This window comes from Adiantum capillus-veneris, chromosome 8, assembly GCF_014529385.1.
Source record: "Adiantum capillus-veneris isolate H3 chromosome 8, ASM1452938v2, whole genome shotgun sequence".
NCBI classification, from domain to species: domain Eukaryota; kingdom Viridiplantae; phylum Streptophyta; class Polypodiopsida; order Polypodiales; family Pteridaceae; genus Adiantum; species Adiantum capillus-veneris.
The window spans coordinates 20,384,359-20,405,078 of NC_140938.1; the positions used below are offsets into that span (position 1 = coordinate 20,384,359).

The window sequence follows — 20,720 nt, forward strand, 5'->3', positions numbered from 1 at the left end:
ACATGGCGTGGAACCTGCACCGAATCTAATGAATGAAAGTACAAACTTTGCCGCTTTTGGGGCAAAGTGAAGGATCAGGAAGCTCTTTTGAAGGAGCCAAGGCCAACTTCTTTTCACTTGGAATTGGCGGCTCGATTTGGAATTACGCCCGAAAGACTGACGCCATAGGCATAGGTAGTTCGACTGGCACCCGGATGGGATGTTTCCATTACACCGAGCATTGGCAAACTTTGTTTGCAATGACAGGGGTGTTCAGGGCACGCGAGTGACGTTCTACTCAAGATCCCTTGGTACCACAAGAACTACGCAGTGGTTGACTACCGGGCCGAGAAAGCGACTTAGATAAATGAAGGTCTTAGAGATTGTACTTGATGAACTTCAGTTTCTTACTCATTCCTTTGGGAGAGAACTGAACGATGGATAAAGGTTGAATATGTTTTGACCTGATCCAAAGAACGCCAGGATTTTTCTCCACACTCATGCCGATTGCTTTTCAGAGGGCCTGAAGATCAAACCATTGATTTGATACCTGGAAGCACGCCACCGAATCGGCCACCTTACCGTGTGAGCCGAGTACAGAATAAAAAGATTATGAACCTTGTGAAAGACCTCTTGGAAAAGGGTCTTGTCCAGCCTAGTACTTCATAGTATTGCTCTCCAGTGTTGTTGGTTTTGAAGAAAGACGGATCTTGGAGAATGTGCATCGATTATAGCACTCTCAACGAAATCACCATCAAGACCAGATTTCCGATTCCTAGGATCGATGATATACTCGACAGGTTACAGGGATCCTCGTGCTTTAGCAGGATTGACTTGAAGAGTGGATATCATCAAATAAGGATAGCGCCAGGAGATGTCTACAAGACAGCTTTTCGGACGACTTTTGGGTTATTTGAGTTTTTGGTGATGCCTTTTGGCTTAGCCAATGCTCCTGCGACATTTAACCGGATGATGGATAGGATTTTCCAAGAGTACAGGCTATTTGTTGGCACTTTCTTTGACGACATCATTGTTTTCTCCAAGAATGAGGCAGAACACAGACATCATCTGCTTCAAGTCTTTCAGGCATTACGAGATCACACGTTAGTGATTAATGCAAAGAAAAGTGAATTTTTCCTACTAGAGATACACTTTTTGGGACACATTGTGTCAGCAGAGCAAGAGTGCAAATGGACCCGGCCAAGATAGAGACTATCCGTGATTGGCCCGATTTGAGGAATGTCCATGAAGTTAAAAGCTTCTTGGGACTGTGTTCGTACTACAGGCGGTTCATACGAAAGTTTGCAGAGGTTGCTTCCCCTTTCCATACCTTGACACAGAAAGGAGTACCTTTTTCGTGGGGACCCACAGGGGTGACTGCCTTTCGGGCATTGAAAGAGAAATTGACTACGGGACCTATTTTGACTTTGCCGGACTTGCAGAAGTCATTTGAAATTTATTGTGATGCTTCTGGTCGTAGTCTGGGTGCGGTCTTGATGCAAGAAGGCCATGTCATAGCTTACGAGAGCCGTTTGTTCTCTAGGCCGGAGATGACAGCACAGATTTATGAGAGAGAGCTTTTGGCGGTTATCCATGCTCTTACTCAGTGGCGGCATTACCTACTCGGAGCGGATTTTACTGTCTTTACAAACCATCAGAGTTTGCGCTACTTCTTGTCACAGAAGCAGCTTTCGGAAAAGCAGATGCGGTGGGCAAACATCTTGTCACAGTTTCACTTCCATATTGTCCATGTGCAGGGACAGAAGAATGTGGTGGCACATGCTTTGTCTCGGAAACCGTTGGTTCTGGCTATTTCCGCGATACATCATAGGAGCTTCGAGGATATGGTCGATCAGTATGCCACAGATACAGATTTTGCAGATATTTTCACACGGATACGGGATGGGGAGACAGTAGCTGGATACTCCCTTCGGGAAGGCTACTTGATGAAAAAGACTGTTGTGCGTTACACAGCCATTGAGGGAAAGGGTTATGACTGAATGCCACTGTCCACCTTTTACGGGTCACCGCGGCATTGCTACCACCATGAAAGGGGTAGAGAGATACTTCTTTTGGCCGTGACTCAAAAAGGACGTGGAAGAGTTGTGCACAGTATGCCAGAAGGTCAAGTTTGATAGGCATAAGACACAGGGACTGTTACACCCTTTACCCATACCCATCCACCCCTGGGAAAATATTGAAATGGATTTCATTTTTGATCTCCCAAGAACACAGAATGATCACGATGATTTTCGGATTACATGTCATGTCTGAGACGATTGTCTCCGACAGAGATCCCAAATTTATGAGTTTGTTTTGGAAGGCAATTTGGGAGAACATTGGCACACAGTTGCAGTTCTCGTCATCGTTCCACTTGCAAACTAACGGGCAATCTGAGATTGCCAATTCAATGGTTTTAGATTTATTGAAGTCTTGTATCTCGGATCAGAAGACTCATGGGAAAAGAACTTACCTTTGGTGGAATTTGCCTACAATAACACGATACACTCTTCGATGGGGAAGACGCCATGTGAGATTGTTGAAAGTGCTGCGAAGGTTCCATCCTTCCTGAGCACGAAAGATTAGATATTTGAAGCGGATGAATATTCGCGAGATTTGGATACGGCTTTTGCCAAGGTTCGCGAGACTTTGCAGGAGTCTCAAGAACGACAGAAAAAAGGCAGCGGATCGCCATCGTCGCGACTTGAAATTGAAGGAGGATGATTGGGTGCTCTTACGTTTTGAGAAGGCACACCTACGAAAGAAAAAGGGAAAGGAGAGGCTTTTTCCAAAGCTTAGTATGCAATACTACGGACCTTTCCAGATCACTGACAAGATAAATGATGTCTCCTTCCGATTGAAACTGCCAGATACTTCGAGGATTCACAATGCATTGCATGTGAGTCTCTTGAACCCTGTTAAGGGTGATGTGCTTGATGATGGGGAGCCTGATGAGCAACCCGAAGTGGAAGAAAACGAGGAGATCCTTGTTCATGAACAGATTTTGGCACATAACGATACGAAGAAAGGTAAAGTCCGAAGGCGGTTCTTGGTTAAGTTCAAGAACTTTCCTGCATTTGATGCGAAGTGGATGGAGGAGGAGGACCTAGCAGATACTCTTCAGATTGTGAAACTTTACCTCGATGTTTTGGTTTAGCATAGTCTACTCCAAACGGAACCCAGAATTCAGCTTGGCCGAAGATCTGGTGCAGTGGGATGCACAAGAGGAGCGTCACTCCGCTCCTTTGTCAACAGATGCCTCGATTTTGATACTAAAGTCACTGATGTCTCTTTGAGCTTCAGGGATACTGAGAGCTGACAGTATTCTGCTGGATGACTTTATGAAATGGAATTCCTAATTATGATACTGATTTGTTCTTGACTTCTTGTGAGTGCAGGAACTGATAGACGAAATGACTGCAGCATTTTGGTCTACTTGATCTCGAATAGACATGGTTGCAATAGGGGTTAGTCAATCGGACATCGATGAGGTCCCGATTGGACCCAAATGTGATTGCTAGCTACATTGCCGATAAATCATGGTCTAAGATCCGAATGAATGTTGAATGTCATGTGATGTCTGGTGATGTCCTCTGATGTCGTGTGATGTGACTGTCGATTTTGTACATGTGCTAGATGTGTGTTCATAGTACGTAGGTACTAACAGTCAGTGTCTGCTAAGACGGTTTATGGCTTTTGTCGGTTTTGCAAGCATAATCACGGTCGATTACAATGCTTTCAAGAGGGGGGTATGTCACAAAGTGATGACGTGGCGGACAGCAGAAACCCTAATTTCTGCCAGAAACCCTAAAATTCCTGCAGACCCTAATTTCTGCCAAAAACCCTAATTTCCGGAAATCACGGAGGCTGAAAAAAAGAAAAAAAAATTGAAAAATGATGAGCGACGCGAATTTTGCTTAAAGACTCTCTAAGAGAGAGAGAGAACTGATGCTTTTTATTTTAAAAGCTTTTGGGGCTCTGCTTTTGGGCATCCCTTGTAATCTTTAAATTAGTGGTGAGGGCCTCACTTCTCAGAGCATCTGGACGCAGAGTCTAAGAGTGAAACCCTAGCCACTCTCTTGTACTTTGATTTGATTAATATAAAAAGAAATACCGAAAGGGGCGCGAGTCTTTGGGGCCAATATCTCTAGGCACAGAACTCCGCCGGGCCAGTGCAAATCTATTGTGATCTGTGAATTGTTTTGAAGTGGTTATTTGGTGCTGTCGCAATTGATTCTTGACTTGGAGTGTCCAAGTCTGTTACAGGCGCCCCATCACCATTCTCAACTCAGCCTACAAAATTCTTGTCAAGGCTCTGAGTTTGAGGATTCAGCCACTTTTGGAGAGCCTTATACATGGGACTCAGACAGGTTTTGTCAAGGAACGCAGTATCCTTGACAACATCTTCACTTTCTGGGAGGCTTCTGCCCTGGCACGGCTCCGTGGGGAGGACCTTGTGATTCTTCTTCTCGATTTTGAGAAGGCGTACGACAGAGTTGACTGCGACTTTCTAGAGGGCACTCTACGCAGGATGGGCTTCTCAGATGCTTGGATCAGAGGGGTGTCAGCTTTGTACAGACAGGCTCACAGTCAGGTGCTTTTGGCAGGAGGTAGAGGTGAGCGCTTCATGCTCACACGCTCGGTCAGACAGGGTTGTCCTCTTGCCCCCTTTCTCTTTCTGTTCTATGCGGAGGCGATGAGCAGATTTTTGGTGTCACAGCAGGTTGGTCTGAGGGGCTTAGCACTCCCTATTCGGGGAGATGAGCTACTGGACGCTGAATTTGCCGATGACTCAGCCTTGTACTTAGAGGGCCAGGAGGCCAATCTACACAGATGTGAGCAGGCTTTGGAGACCTTCTATTGTGCATCAGGCGCACTGATCAACTGGAGAAAGACAGTGGCTTTCTCGGTTGGCAGTGCTCCTGTGCCAGATTGGATGCCAGTAGAGGGTTTCAGGTGGATTCCCCCAGGGACTACAGTTCGGTACTTGGGTTGTCAGGTTGGTTTGGACTTGTCCCCCGAGCAGCAGATTGCTCCTCTTCTCCTATCCATAAGGAGAAAGCTGTTACATTGGAGCTCAGCACGACTTTCGCTGGCTGGTAGAGTAGTAGTTGCCAACCAGGTGTTGTTGGTGACTATGTGGTACATGACTTCTTGCTGGATCTTCTGGAGTTCTTGTATCAGCTAGGTAGAGAGGCTGATCAGGAACTTCCTTTGGTCAGGTCATGACACCCAGATTGCCCGAGCCAAGGTGGCTTGGTCGGTCATCACACTTCCTTGTTCTCAGGGAGGGCTTGGGATAATTGATCCAGCACAGCAGAGCAGAGCCCTTCTTGGGAAGTTCATAGTCAGAGGACTTCTTCCAGGAGAGGAGCCCTGGAAGGAGTTCTTGCTGCAGAGGCTTTGTGCTAGGGTGCCTCAGTCAGGAGGCCCTTGGCAACCTTCGACTGGTTAGCACTCCGAGAGGCCACTTGGTTGGTAGTCGGCCTCATGTTTCTTGGGGTCCCATGGCAGCAGGTCCAACGCGCTCTCTAGGTGACTGGCTAGAGTTCACAGGTTTGTAAGAGGAGGTGCAGGGTCTCCAGCTACAGGGCATGAGAGGGGTGCAAAGCATGTGTCAGGACACCTCAGAGTCAGTTCCAGCTGAGCGGCTCATGCCTCTCGAGCCAGTAGCACCCCGGTGGATGGGAGCCTTCACACGACTGGAGGTTCTCATTTCAGTCAGGGCCTGCTCACAGTCTGTCTAAGTCCTGTTCTTCGAGCTTTAGGGTGGGGGACGACTACAGCGAGTTGTAGTAGAGGCCCCGCACGTAGCAAAGTGCTGTATTCAGAGGATCCAAGTAGTGGGTATCTGTGGACGGACCTGCGTCATAGACCCTGACCCAGCAGTTCTTGAGACAGGACACTGGAGGCTATGGGCTTGGGAGTGTTGTCCGTTGGCACGAGTACAGTGGGATCCTGGTGAGTGGCTATGGAGGGACCCCTTCTCTTCTGCAGACCACCTAGGAGTCCCGTTCTTTCAGTACACTGTTCGACTGGGACGTCATATACTAGCAGCACAGAGAGGCCCTCCCCGCTGCAGCACGTCATTGGCAGGAGGAGGGTCTCACGGTCAAGTTCTTGGCAGACTTTTGGGAGAGGTTGTGGGACTCCAGACAGCCGAGGCGAGTCACCTTGTTTCAGTGGCTGGTCGCACATAGAGCCACAGCAGTAGGGAGCTGGCTAGTGCATAGTGGTCTCTCGGCCACATGTGCAGTGTGTGACCATTTGGTGGAGAGTCAGCGTCACTGTCTTTGGGACTGTCCCTCGGCCCAGCAGGTGTGGCTATGAGTTCTTTGGCTGATGCCTGCTCTCTCCACAGCTCGACAGTACACTTGGGGGGCAGCGGCTTGGTCCACCCTCACGGGCCCGGCACTTCAGTTTGAGCTATCTTCCACCAGCAGGATGATAGTGATGCAGGGGGCGCGACCTACACTCCAGCCTGCTACAGAGCTTACTCCACAGGAGTGGTGCAGTGAGAGAGAGGAGTGTTGGGAGATCATCAGTGGCCTGACACTTTGGTTCATCTGGCGGGCCCGCTGTTTCCGCATCTTTGAGGCTCGCCCTGTGCCACCAGCAGAGACTGTTCGTGACTTTTGGCTAGAGCTGATCCATACTCTCAAAGGACAGCTTGAGGGACTACAGGGCAGCTCCGACCGCATGCGGGAGCGCCGCGAGGCTTTCCTTCGACTCTGGCGCCCTGGGCCTTTCTACACCATAGTCCAGGGGGTGCTCAGATGGCACTACTGTCCACCTGTGTGGCTCTTCCCTCCTCCCATCTCTTGATTTAGCCTCATTGTATAAATGCTGTTTTTTCATTGGGAGAGTCTCCCCATCATGCTTGTTGTAGCCCTCTCTTGCAGAGGTGGTTGTAGCCCTATGGGCAGTTTTCATTATCTAATAGAAGGATCTTTTTCTCGGAAAAAAAAAAAGGTGAAACCCATGTCATGCAATATTCAATCAGCAGTATCAGCAATTCCATCAAAAGGGATGTGTCCAATTCAATCTGTTCATCAGAAACATATGTACAAAAAAATCTTCGTGTTTAATTAAACTGTTCAGCTTGCTCAAATTTCTCACAATCAATCTGTTTGTCAAAGACATTGCAAAGCATGTCTTCTTGTGTCTGATTAAACTGTTCACAACCCCATAGAAAGTCCATTTAATACGACAAGATTGCTTACACCAAAATACAAAGCAAATTCTTGTGTCTAATTACGACTCCACAAAAAGTGCGTTTAACAAGACAAGATTGTTATAACCAAAATACAAAGGAAGTTCTGACATATACAAAAGAGCTTGTGAAGCTGACAATTGTAGAAGCTAAACATAATCCTGAAATACACGCAAAAGATTCAGTAAAAACATCTTTGAAGAACTTTGAGAAGCATGACATTTTAAGGTAACACTTTCTTTAATAAAAGAAAGATCGTCCTTCAAGAATGTGAACTACAGAAAAGAATAGAATTTGCAGCAATAAGGCAGTGGATAATAAATACAATAGCAATGTAGGATTAAGGCAGATTACTGGCGGACAACCATGGTCAGCAGCATTTGAAGTTTGAAGCCACTTTGCTTTCTAAAACAGAGTACATGATAAACAATACTGTCAAACTTTTCTTCAATAATTTCTTCATTTGGAGAGTGATTATGCAAGCAGTAATGATGATAGACAAAGTATTGATCCACCTACCAATCCCTTGACTTGCTCCAGTGATCCAAACAACCTGCCAAAATCAGTGTATATGAAGATTTGAGGATCAAAGATGGACGATCATCTTACCTAGGAACAGATACTTATCGAAAACGATAAAATCGAAGCAATAGTACAATCTGACATTAATATAAAAAAACCCAAAAGAGCCTTGAGCATCTGAACCCAGTACATTCCGAAATCTACTTGCTCTTGAGTAAACTTTCTAGGTGAGCCAAATAAGGTATTGGATTCAATTCATGACCTGATGCTTTCCTGGGTATCAGATGATGTTTAAAGGAATGGCTCTGGAACCATCATTCTCTGAAGTCATGAGGAATCCTGATAGTGAAGAGACTGAATGCAGTGGGCATTCTCCAATGTCATAAGAAGAGAAAATTGAACGCTCAAAAACCAGTTGCCACCCATTCCAGCTTCAGTCGAAATTTCAAAGTGCATTCTGATGTTGACCTATTACTGTAAACTCTACAACCTCTACTAAAGAATGCTTGTCATTTGTCACGAAATACATACTTGATCCTAAACAAGGATCATACTTTTCACGAGTCAAATTCCCAACAGAGTGTGCATGTTGCTTGGCAAAAAACTAAAATCTCAAATGCCAAGCAACAAATTAGCACCCTTTTGGCATCAGAAGCCCAAGACCCCAAAGTCTTCGGCTCGAACTTGGAGCCGCTAATACTGATGATCTTTACAGAAAACCGAGTTAGCTCCAATGCAAACCACCAATGAGGGACAAGAGATGTCAAAAGGCCCAACAAAGGGTGTGACTTTGTATTGATCAAAAGAAGTTGCTTTCACAAGGGGAATGGTGGTCTCTGCCATCACCGCTTTTGAAACTGGTTTACCTAGACTCTAACTCCAGAAAGAGACTCAGGTGTCCCTTTCAGGAAAAAAAATTTCCCAAAGTTATATGGTTCCTAGCAGCTTCTGGCAGATAAGGGTATCCTGAAATGCTTGCCACGGAAACCCTTGCAGAATACAACTTGAAATTTCTCAACATCTCTCATCAGGTGTCTCTTCCCGAGCTCCAACTTGAACTTCAGCTCCCGTCTTCATCGCTCTGTCTTACAGGGCATAAGCCATCAAGATCACTTGCAGAGAAGAATCAAAACCTTTTTTTTCGAGCTGCCGATTTTCTCAGAGGCAATGCCATGCAGTGGTGGATGTCTATAGCTACCAAGCCGCACACTCCAAGGACTTGGCAAGCTTTCAAGAAAAAAATTTGCCCGAAGTTACATGCTTTCTTGTAGCTTTTGGCAGAGTAGGGTATCCTGAAATGCTTGCCACGGAAACCCTTGCAGATTATGACTTGAAATTTCTCAACATCTCTCATCAGATGTCTCTTCCCAAGCTCGAACTTGGAACTTCAGCTCCCATCTTCATCGCTTTGTCTTACAAGGCATAAGCCATAAAGATCACTTGTAGAGAAGGATCAAAACTTTTTTTTTCGAGCTGCCGATTTTCTCAAAGGCAATGCCATGCAATGGTGGATGCCTATAGCTACCAAGCAGCACACCCCAAGGACTTGGCAAGCTTTCAAGAAAAATTTTTGACCGAAGTTATATAGTTTCCGACAACTTCTGGCAAAGTAGGGTATCTTGAAATGCTTGCCATGGAAACCCTTGCAGATTACGACTTGAAATTTCTCGAGATCTCTCATCAGGTGTCTCTTCCCCAGCTAAAAACCATGGAGGTGCAGTGTGATTGGTATATCTTGGGACTACCATCACCGCCACAGGAACACTGTTTGTCGAGGCTTGTTTCAACTATTCAAGCGCTTATGGACCATGTTGCAGACGGCTACAATCTTATGGAAGAAATCTTACCCTAATCTTGATGCAAGTTTCAGGATGGAAAGCCAATCGTCTTTTCGAGCTCGATTGATGTCGAGATTGCTTTTTAAGTTTGAGTTCTGTTTGATTGGTGATCCTGTTTGGAATTTGTTTGAAATGGATGGTATCTGTTTTGAACCTGTCTTGGTGCTGATTTGAATTGTTTTACTCTGGTTTAATACTGGTTTCAATGATTGATGATTTTACTCCCAGGTGGAAAATTGAAGAGAATTGATGTTTGAGAATGCTTGTTCATACTCATGGCCCGGACCATTGTGGTTATTTGCGGGGGGAGTATTGAGTATTTCAAAAGTGTTGTTCTTACTCATGGCCGGACCTGGATGGTTATTTACGGGGGGAGTATTAAGAAGCCTGAGCAGTGGTTACTCTCAGCACCTCCAAACAATGCAGGGGGGGGTGTAAAAAGGTCTCTATATCTCATGGCCCGAACCTTTTTAGGTTATTTGCAGGAGGAGTGATGAGGAAGTCGTTGAACAGCTCTTGGCCCGGACCAAGATGGTTATCTACGGGGGGGAATGTTCATCGGCGGCTTTATGTTTCTATGTCTTGTAACATGCATATGTGAGCATTCGTGTTGCATTGTGATGTGACAACCACTAAATATTCCTTATTGGATGAGATACTTCTAGGAAACCAACGACCCAGGATATCTTGAGCTCTAATCTAGAATGAGACTCCTTATTGGATGAGATTCTTCTGGGAAGCCAACGACCCAGAAAATCAAGAGCTCCAATTTGGAATGAGAAAACTAATTGTGCCCCGGATTGACCCTCGAAAGTTTTTGAGCTAACTTCAGTTGTTTTCCATATATGTTGAAATCTCGGACAATTACTTTCTTTCAAGAAAGGGGTATGTCACAAATTGCTGACGTGTCAAGCCACTAAAGAATGGAGCCAACCTGCAAAGCTCGGCCGAGGGGCCTAAACTCTAAGTGAAGAAGCACGACCAACACACACACACAAATTTGCATAGCAACTGATGACGTGGCAGCAGTACGGACACATCGCAAATTGCGCTCATATGCTGACGAGGCAGTCTGTACGGATTTCCGCGATTTACGTTGCTGACGTGGCAGGTATACAAATTCCCTAAAATTTCACTGGCTGATTTTCAACATATGCTTTTGAGCCAGATGCTTTTGAGTTTGAAGCTTTTCATGTAAACTGCTTTTCATAGGCCAAGGGCCTTTCAATATGCGCACGGGGCTCATTCTCTGGCACTCTTCCGAGTGAAGGTGCAGAGCGCAAGTACCAGCATTGTATTCCCCGTGCATTGGTTATACGCCCATCTCTCTTGGGCTATCTTATCTTTCCATTGTGCACTAAGAAATACTACTCTCTATTGTGTGCCTTGAGCTTCCTTCGTCTTCTCCAAGATTTGTGTGTTTCTTGCAACCCTATTTCCAACAATTGGTATCAAGTAGGTTGCGTCCTCTTGGGCACACTGGCTAGAATCATCGGCACACCTTGCTCACTTTCTCAGATTTTAGTGAGCTTTGATGAGCTTCAGCAAGTCTACTCAAAATTCAAGTAATATAAAGAAATACTATAATCAGCATGTACAACGTAGAGGGCGGTACTATTTCAATTACCTGTTAACTTTACAGAGAGCACTGTGAAGAAAAGAGAACACAGTTGCGTCTAGCGACTAGAATGTCACTGCGCACATGAGACCGACAACGTGTAGGCCCCAAAAGTTGGCGCCCCTTTCGGTATTTCTTTATTCAATTGACTGTTAATGATCCGTACACTTAGGCCAAACTCTCACAAAGATGTCCAAACCTGGCAAGGGCTGAAAACGCAGGGTTCTGGCCTGATTTGGGCAACACAACGACGCAAAAACCCTTGTAGGTCAAAAACACCTATCTAGGACGGATTCCCTCGCAAATTAGGAGCCTTCTGGTGAGCTGTCACACAAATTCAGCGTGCTGTAATTCTCTGTTTTTCTGCTGCCGGGTGCCCAAAACCCTGTACACGCATCCCAAGGCTCTCACAGAGCTCCCCTAGTGCTCCCTTGCAATTTAGGTGTGAAACCCTAAACCTGCAGAAAAACACAGCTATAGGGTGCAGCGGAAGTGAATGTTGAACTTTGCTCAAGATGAGTGCTCTGAACTTTGCTCAAGGGTTCCTTCTAACTACGGAAGGGAGAGCCTTCCGTTTCTTTAGTGAGAGAGTACAAATGATCACAAACAAGTGGTAAACACTATGAATGAAGGTGCTGAAACTGAGAGATAGAGAGAGAAGAATACCACACCAGAATGTTGTCAAACCCTCCTCCAAAGGTCCCACTCTCTATGGCGAGAGCGGTCTACTAATGATTGCACAAATCTCTACAATGCAATGGACTTGCCGACGATGTCGACGATGATGATGAGGACGGCGACGAGGTGGCTGAAAACTGAAAACGCTAGGGGCTGAAATCTGCAAATCTTCTATCTACTGAATTCTAACTCTATGTCGGTGACGACGACGATGCGATGACGACGCACTGAAAACGCAGATGCTGAAATCTGCGAATAGCGGGCTGAATCTGCAAACGCTGGCTGATCTGACCGTGCGGCGAGGATCTGCTACAGGAAGGTGAGATCTCCGAGCTTTTGGGGCTGTTCTGCGGTGTCTATAGGCCGAAAACTGAAAACACTGAAGCTAGGGCTGAATCTGTCGCGGGGAATCTGCAAAACGCTAGGCTGGCTTACTGATCCAAAAACGCTAGGGCTGAAATTGTGTCTGCTGCAAAAACGCTATGGGATCTACTGTCGCCAAGCTATTCTGCAACTGCTGAAAACGCTAGGCTTGTTCTGCACTTGATGAAATCCACTAGCTGGTCTTGATGGCTGAAAACGTTGTCCTCTCGCCGGTCTTGCTGAGAAGGTGCACTTCATATGTGGTCTGCTACCTCTTCTGCCAGAAAGTGCTAGCGCTAGCTTTTCTTATATATATCCTTAGCCAGTTTGCCCTACCCAGTTTCCCAACAAAGTCACTTAATAATAATAAGTGAAAAATTGCTAAAATAGGAAGAATAGGTTCTAAGCACTGTAAAACGCTCCTGACGGGTACTGATTGTAATCTGATGATCATGTTGTGTGCAACCAGAGGAAATGAAACTACTCTTAGCGTCTAGACATGCACGGTCTGCGAGCAGACTCACAAAGGTGCCAGAACACTTCCTACGCTAACTGAACCCTTGTCATGAAGTAGCTTGTCCACATGCACATAGGGTTAGATATGCACGTGACAACAACAGGCTCTAATTTTCTATTTCGGATCGTTTAGCGAAGCGAACATGCCTACGCGTGTCCCAAGGGCTCCCGCACGCAATGGGACAGTTCCCCTTTGATTGGACGAGTTTTCACGCGAGAAAACTCTCCAAACTCGCAATCTTCTGAAGCCGGCCCGTGGGGCGGTAGGCTTTGGCTTTCACCCGAAATTCTTTACTTTACTTTAGACACACACACCCACACACACACACACAGAGAACTTTGCAAAAGGAACCTGCAACAGGAATAAACACTTCAGTACACACACGACTCGGGAGCTAAAATGCCCCAAGCAGATGCTGTCAACTTGTAGGCCCCAAAATTGGCGCCCCTTTCGGTATTTCTTTATACTTTGACAGGGTAAATTACAAAGTAGAGTCCTCGGAATTCTTTACCTATATCCAGCTAGATACCACCTGTTTTGGCCAAATTTTGGAAGCATAGCAGCCCCAAAACTTGCGCGAAACCAATTCCCCTGCTGGAACTCACTTCCACTGGCATAAACCCTCTGCTTCCTGCCCAAAAACAGTAAATTCAGCACGCTGTATTTACTGGTTTTTGCCCGGTTTTCAGCCATAAACAGTCCCCGAACTGTCCTCTGTCAGCGGGACACTTTTCCCAATGGTTCTGGCCTCCGTATGGCTGAAAAAATTCAGATTACAGTGCATACACAGCACTGAAAACGCACCTATTAGGTGAGGTTATGACCCTCACTCGTGACTGCTTTTGGAGTAGCAGTTAGCTACTCCTGTTCTTGCTCAAGGAGGCTCTTGCCTCAGCACAAAAGCATGAAACCACACAGCTATACATCAGTCAAATGAAGAGCCCTCTTGTGGGGCATCACATAACTGCACGTAGGGGGAGAGAGAGAGCAGTGTGTAGTGTGCAGGGCATCACTCCTAGCACCACACTGTATATAGAGTGGAAAGAAAGCACTCCATAGCTCTTAACCTGTGACAAAAGCTGAAAATGAGCCCTCCCACCTACAAATTCAGCGCCACTTCTTCATGCAAGAGGAAAGTGCACTGAAATGTGCCACTTGGCACGATTACAAGCATTTTCCCGTTTCGGGGTTGCCGCCTAAAAATCTCCCGACTGGTTGCCCAATTGACTTCACGGCAGAGTTCTAGAATGTTCCCTTGTCATTCCGAAGGTAATGGCGCGAACACATTTCATGGCCCAAAATAGCGGTTCCCTAATTTTTAGGAGATGCTTCCGTTGGGCTCCCACTGGTCTTCTGACCATCTATCCTCATTGGGACCACATCCAAAAGTGCAATGTGACCCAACTGTCGGATACTTTTTGTTGGCAATCCCACCTTGACTTTATGCCTTAATCAAGTTCACTTCCTAGTATCCACCGACTTGCTAAGTGCGACGGGGGGACCTACATGACCTTGGACTGAGCCTAGACATCCTCTTACTATACGAATTCCAGTGCCAACCAACTTCCCGTCTGCGGGTGAAACTACCATTCACATTGGCCATACAATGTCCGACCATTTGCAACTTCAAGAGGAGGGCCTTAAAAATAAAACAAAAATGATTGGAAAGAAACCAACAACTAAGGTTAGCAGTTGCCACGTCCTCGTGGCATAGTTAACAGTTGCCACGTCCTCGTGACATATCCCTCTCTTGAAATCGCAAACGTCCTCGATTGCATACCATAAATACACGCCACTGATGATCTTGTGCTAATTACACTCTTTTATCATCGCATGTATCTGCAAGAAAGGTCGTAACACATACATACAAATGACTTAATAAAACCTTCATACTTTTGTCATTTCCATCTATTACACTGAATTCATATGTACATTTGATGTGGTAGCTCTATCATTACCGCTCCTTGGCATACGTTGGGTTGGGGCATACGTAGGGTGTAACCCAAAGGCTTCAAGGTAAAGCTGCAATACATTTGGTGACTCTGACAGTTCATGCTCTTCCATCCACTTTGCATCCATAGGCAGATAGTTCTTGAACTTCACCAAGTAGCGTCTTGCAACCTGTCCTTTAACTTTTCTGTCCTTATGTGCCAAAACTTGCTCAGGTATCAGGATCTCATCAAGTTCCTCAACTTCTGGCTGATCCTCATTTGTCATATCTTCTGGCACATCACACACAGAGGGTCTTAGAAGACTCGCGTGAAACGCATTATGAATCTTCCACGCATCAGGCAATTTCAGCCTGTAAGCCACGTCACTGATCTTGTCAACCACTTGAAAAGACCCATAGTAACGCATGCTGAGCTTAGGAAACAACCGTTCCTTGCCCTTCATCTTCTTTAACCTTGCCTTTTTAAACCGTAAAAGTGCCCAATCACCATGTAAAAACATCAATTCATGACGGTGGCGATCAACAACCCTTTTCTGCTTTACTTGAGTCTTCTCCAAGGCATGCTTAATTTTCTTATACATTTCATCCATATTCTCAACATAACGATCTGCCTCAAAGATCTTGTACTTTGTATGCAAAATGGAAGGGAACTTTTCTACCGCCTTCAACAATCTCAAAAGGTGCCTTGCCAGTCACGAATGCACCGTATTATTGTACGCATACTCAAGCATAGGCAAATATTGTTCCCACTTGCCCTTATTATCTGACACAGCATTTCAGTAGATCCTAGACAGTAGAATTAGCCTCTTCTGATTGTCCATCAGTTTGTGGATGAAAGGAAGACGAGAACTTGAGCTTAGTGCCCATGTTCTCAAACAATCCTCTCCAAAACAAACTTGTTATGCGAGGATCACAATCACTGACAATCGATTGTGGCATACCATGGTACTAAAACACATTGTACATGAACAAGCGTGCCATCTGATCAGATTTATCTTCTTCCTAACAGGGATAAAATGGGCCTGCTTGCTGAACTTGCAAATAATGGTCCATATACCATCATCCTTGTCAGCGTTAAAATCAAAGATAAAGTCCATAGCAATGCTTTCCATGGATTATCCGGAATCGGTTGTGGTTGTAACAGCCCTGGTGCCTTATGCCTGTCAAGCTTGACCTTTTGGCAAATCACGCATGCTCGCACAAAGGCATCCACATCTCTCCTCAAGGTAGGCCAATAGAAGAATGTCTCTACCGCTTTAGCATACCATGATGCCCTGCATACGGAAGGACATGACTCTCTTCCATGACCTTATGTCGCAATGGCCTAGTGACACAAAGTCTACCATGCATCATCATAAAACCATCTCTGAGGAGGTAGTGCTCATGATGTTTCCCCTCTTGCAACTGTTCAAAGATCCTTGCAAAATTTTCATCAGTAGCATATTGTTCCTTCATGTCATCTAACTCATGATGATAAGGAATTGACACGGCTGAAATTTGGGGCTTCCTTGATAACGCATCAGCCACAACATTCTTCTTGCCTTCCACATGCATAATCTGGAAGTGGAACATAGAAACCCATCACATATGCTTTTCGGATAGCTTTGACTGTGTCAAGAAGTATCGCAAGGTATGGTATGTTTGGACAACAAAATCAGCACCTAAGAGGTAGTGCTTCCAGCTAGAAAGCGCATGAATCATGGCCAAGAGCTCTTTCTTTCTCATAGACTTGCATAGTCCTCTCTGGCCCTTGCAAAATTCGGCTTTCATAAGCTACTACCCGTCCATCTTGCATTAGCACTGCTCCGATGCTACTGCCACACGCGTCACACTGGACCACAAATGACTTCCTATGATCTGGCAAAACAATTACTGGATCTGAAGTCAATATTTCCTTTAAGAGACTAAAAGCTGAAATCTCTTTTTGGGTCCATCTGAAAGTGACCTCTTTCTTTTGCAAACATGAAGAGGTGATGCTATCTCTGCAAAATTCTTGATAGACCTTCTATAGTAGGAACACAATCCCAAGAATTCTAACATCGTGCACAATCTTCAAGTATGGCCATGTCTTAATAGCTACAACCTTTGCGGGATCCATTCTAACACCATCCTTTGAGACTGTGACCAAGAAAGTGGATCTCTTCCAGGAAGAATTCACTTTTCTTAGGATTGACAAGTAGCCTGTGTCTGCACAGCTCTTCGAACAAAATGGTCAAGTGACGCCTATGCTCCTCTTCATTCTTCGAATAGACTATCATGTCATCGAAAAACTGTTGATGCGAGCGGAAAATCCGGTCCATCATTCTGTTGAACGTGGCAAGAGCATTTGTTAGCTTAAACGGCATCATTAGAAACTCGTAAAGACCAAATGTCGTTTTGAATGCAGTCTTGTGCACATCCTCTGGCCTTATACGAATCTGATGGTAGCGACTCTTAAGGTCTATCCTGCTGAAAATTGCAACACCCTCTACACGATAGAGAATATCATCAATCCTAGGAATAGGAAACCTATTCTTGATTCAACGCACGGTAATCAATACACATGCGCCATGAGCCATCCTCTTTATTCACTAGGAGCACTGGGGAGCAAAAGGGTGAAGAACTAGGCTGAATCAGCCCCTTCTCTAATAACTCCTCAACCTGGCCCATAATCTGTTTCTGTTGCGCTGCGCTAACCCTGTAGGGAGGTCTATTTGGTGGGCTACACCCTGGCACCAAATCTATCCGATGGTCCTCAGGTCTCTCTGGCGGCAATTGCGACAGTAATGAATCAGAAAAACAGTTACTAAACTTTTGCAAAAATGATGACCTTTCTTTATCTGACACAAATAAATTTGATTGACCATTATCTGAGACATCACGTGCAAAAATCAAGTACATAGAAAGATGATTCTTTATTACAGGAGTGGTAGCAGAAGCAGATACAAATTCCCCTTTGCGTTTTACATCCAAAACATGAGTTTTGCCCATATGTTGAAGGGTGATCGTCTTGCCGAAGGCATCCAGCACGCCATGCACTATGAACATCTACGGAATTCCAAGTAGCGCATCGCACCCTTCCAATGGCATGATATAGAACTCTTCTGTGTCCACATACGACTGAATATGTAGACGCAGCTTTCCAATAATGGGAGTAAAACACTCTGAGTGACCAGGACATGCCAACCTTGCCTCTACTGTGTACCCCATTTCTTCAGCTCTGATGCCCAGCTTCATAGCTAACTTTGGTGAGATAAAGTTTGTTGTGGCACCTGGATCAAAGAAGATGAGTGTCGTCTGATTCCTAACTTTACCCCATGCCCTGCATAACTCACAATCATCTGTACTGGGCCTGTCACCCACCATATCTGGCACCAAATCTGTCGTGGGTTTAGGCCTGTTGCCTTTTTGGTCCTCTTTATCCTCTGAGTCAACTGGTCTTTTCCTTTGTGGACAATTGGTAGCAAAGGGACCAGGTTGCTCGCATATAAGGCATTTATTTTCAGCCATTAGGACCTTCTTTTCCTTGAGCGACTTACACACAAAAGGTTTCCTTTTCTGTTTCTTTGCCTGCACTCCAGAAGTCCTGGCTGAATCCTTGTCTTTGGTGGTCTTTTCTAACCCCTATGACGCTTCGAGAGCCATTTTCACAAAGGGCTTCTTCGCTGAATTTTCCTTTTGCTGCCCTCCTTTCTCGTTGCTCGGAAACCCATTGTCCTCTCCTTTCAACAAGGCAAGACCAGTGTTAGCAACTTGTATAAGCTGAGTGAGGGTAGCCACTATGTTCTTGGTACAATAGTCCCGAAGCCCTTTAGGCAGCCCACAACAATACTTCTCTATCTGCTCTGTCAATGGCACAAATCTATAGGAGGTCACTGAGAGTAACGCTTTACAAAACCTCCGATTGTACTTTGTTCTTGGTACAGTAGTCCCGAAGCCCTTTAGGCAGCCCACAACAATACTTCTCTATCTGCTCTGTCAATGGCACAAATCTGTAGGTCACTGAGAGTAACGCTTCACAAAACCTCCGATTGTACTCCAGCAAGCTCTTGCATGTAGCCGAAGTAAGCTGGTGCCAATCTGTCATGACGTCGGCTTCAAATTCATTTGACAGCGCACCCCAAACTGGCCATGGTTGCACTGAAAACCTTGCTGCATGTCGATACTACCATACATCGGGTTTGGCATCATGCCTTGCATGTCCCCAAACACTGTTCTTGGCATGTACGGCTGACTTCCAAGCGCATAACCAGCCATACTTTGGAACACAGATCCACCGCCGAAATACCGAGGATGTACCGTGGGTGGTGGAAAAACTAGGTGCATAGCCTGGTATCCAGTTCCCTGTCCATTCAAGACAGCATGCGGGCTCTGAAAGGTGGCGGTCTGAACTGGCATAACCTGTGAAACAGGCATCCTAGCCACCTGTTCAAGAACGGGAGGAACCTGTTTTGAAGCCCCCGACTCCGCAACATGCGAGTGTTCCCTATCCTGCTAAGTCGCATAAAGCACTTGGGCTTGAGCCTCAACAAGCTCTGTACGTGGTGTAGGTTTCCTATTTTGCTATTGTACTGGTGGCGCTTGCAAGAACTCCATAAACCTTGGGTTCTGCACCTATGGAATAGGCGTCCTAGCCAACTGTTCAAGAACAGGAGGAACCTGTTTTGGAGCCGCCAACTCCGCAACATGCGAGTGTTCCCTATCCTGCTAAGTCGCATGAAGTACTTGGGCTTGAGCCTCAACAAGCTTTGTACGCGGTGTAGGTTGCCTATTTGCTATTGTACTGGTGGCGCTTGCAAGAACTCCATAAACCTTGGGTTCTGCACCAGTTGCGAAAACACATTCACCGCGGCAACTAGCTAAATCCTGAACGCATCATGCTCAAGTTGCCCAGTCATAAATCCCTGTACTACTGCAGGGACATTCACATTAACAGGAGGTACAGACTGAGGTGGCCGTGAGCTCTCGCCAATCTCAAACACCGTAGGGGTTTCCTGTTCATCCTTCGAAGAGGAACCCTCTTCCATAATGCCCTTCCCTTCCCTTTGTCACGATTGTGACTATATGGTGACTATGTTAACAGTAATACATCTACTCCTAGTTGCAGATACGCGAAGTGCCATGCCAAGGAGGATCCCTGCGCTTGGAAGGTCACGACCCTTCGCTCAAGAGACGTGCCTCTTCGCCATAAGCCACACTCCTTCGACGACTGATGACACCCCTTCGCTCTACGGGTGCGACTCTTTGCCCAATGGTTGCAGCTCTTCGCCGAAAGGATGTGTCTTTACGTCTAAAGTCATGTCTCTTCACCAGGAGACGTGTCTTTTCATTTGTGTCTCTTCGTCTCTTATATAAGGAGCCTATTGTACTCAGTTTCTAACAATCATTCAATCAATCAAACACAGAGTCTTCTGAGTCTTGTTTCTGAGTTCAGTTCAAGTTTCTTAAGTCTTAATCATGAGTTTAAGTACTTAATTAAGGATAAGTACCAAAAATCCTTACAGTGGTATCATAGCAAATTTTTTCCCGGCCCTGCGGGTTTTGAGCCTCTCACCCTCACCGCTAGCCTCTTAATCCTCTTCCCGGAGTTTCATGGAGGAGGCAAAAAGGCGTATCCTACATGCGATGTGTAGTTGACACATGTAACCCCTACCCGCACCCTCACCGGACGAATCACACATCCTTGGCATACAGGAGAGCTCTTGCTTACCCGGGCTGATATGAGGTGGAAAATGATGGAATCCTGATGAGCGCGCGGCGGTGTGTGCAAGTGAAAGAGCACGCGAGGAAGTGCAGTGTGTGTGCAGAAAGGGGAGGCAAAGAGCAGCAGCAGAGGAAGCGCTAGCAGAAGAAGAGAGAGAGAGAGAGAGAGCTCACGTTTTTGGGGAAAACTCAATAAGTGAGTTTTGGGTTTTCCCACTTTTATTATAAGTGACCTTTAAAAAATGTGTCCAAGTTCAATATGAACCTGAACAAAGTATAAAAACGTACAAAAAAGGGGTTATTTAGGCCTTTAACCCAACAACCTCCCACTTAAAGGCATAAATGGCGCCTTTAAGCTA

General features: G+C 45.7%; 1 protein-coding gene across 9 annotated transcripts in view; it reads right to left on the reverse strand.

Moving 5' to 3' along the window:
* LOC147451774 (uncharacterized) overlaps positions 1–20,720 on the reverse strand; it is a 155,729-nt gene that overhangs the window by 109,672 nt on the left and 25,337 nt on the right. For all 9 annotated transcript variants that reach the window (XR_015188824.1, XM_086517649.1, XM_086517642.1 and 6 more), the window contains exon 3: positions 7,712–7,745. Coding sequence is in view for 8 of the 9 variants with exons in the window: in XM_086517649.1 (XP_086373775.1) it covers positions 7,712–7,745 (34 nt within the window). In the remaining variant the exon portion in view is untranslated. The remainder of the gene's footprint in view (positions 1–7,711; positions 7,746–20,720) is intronic.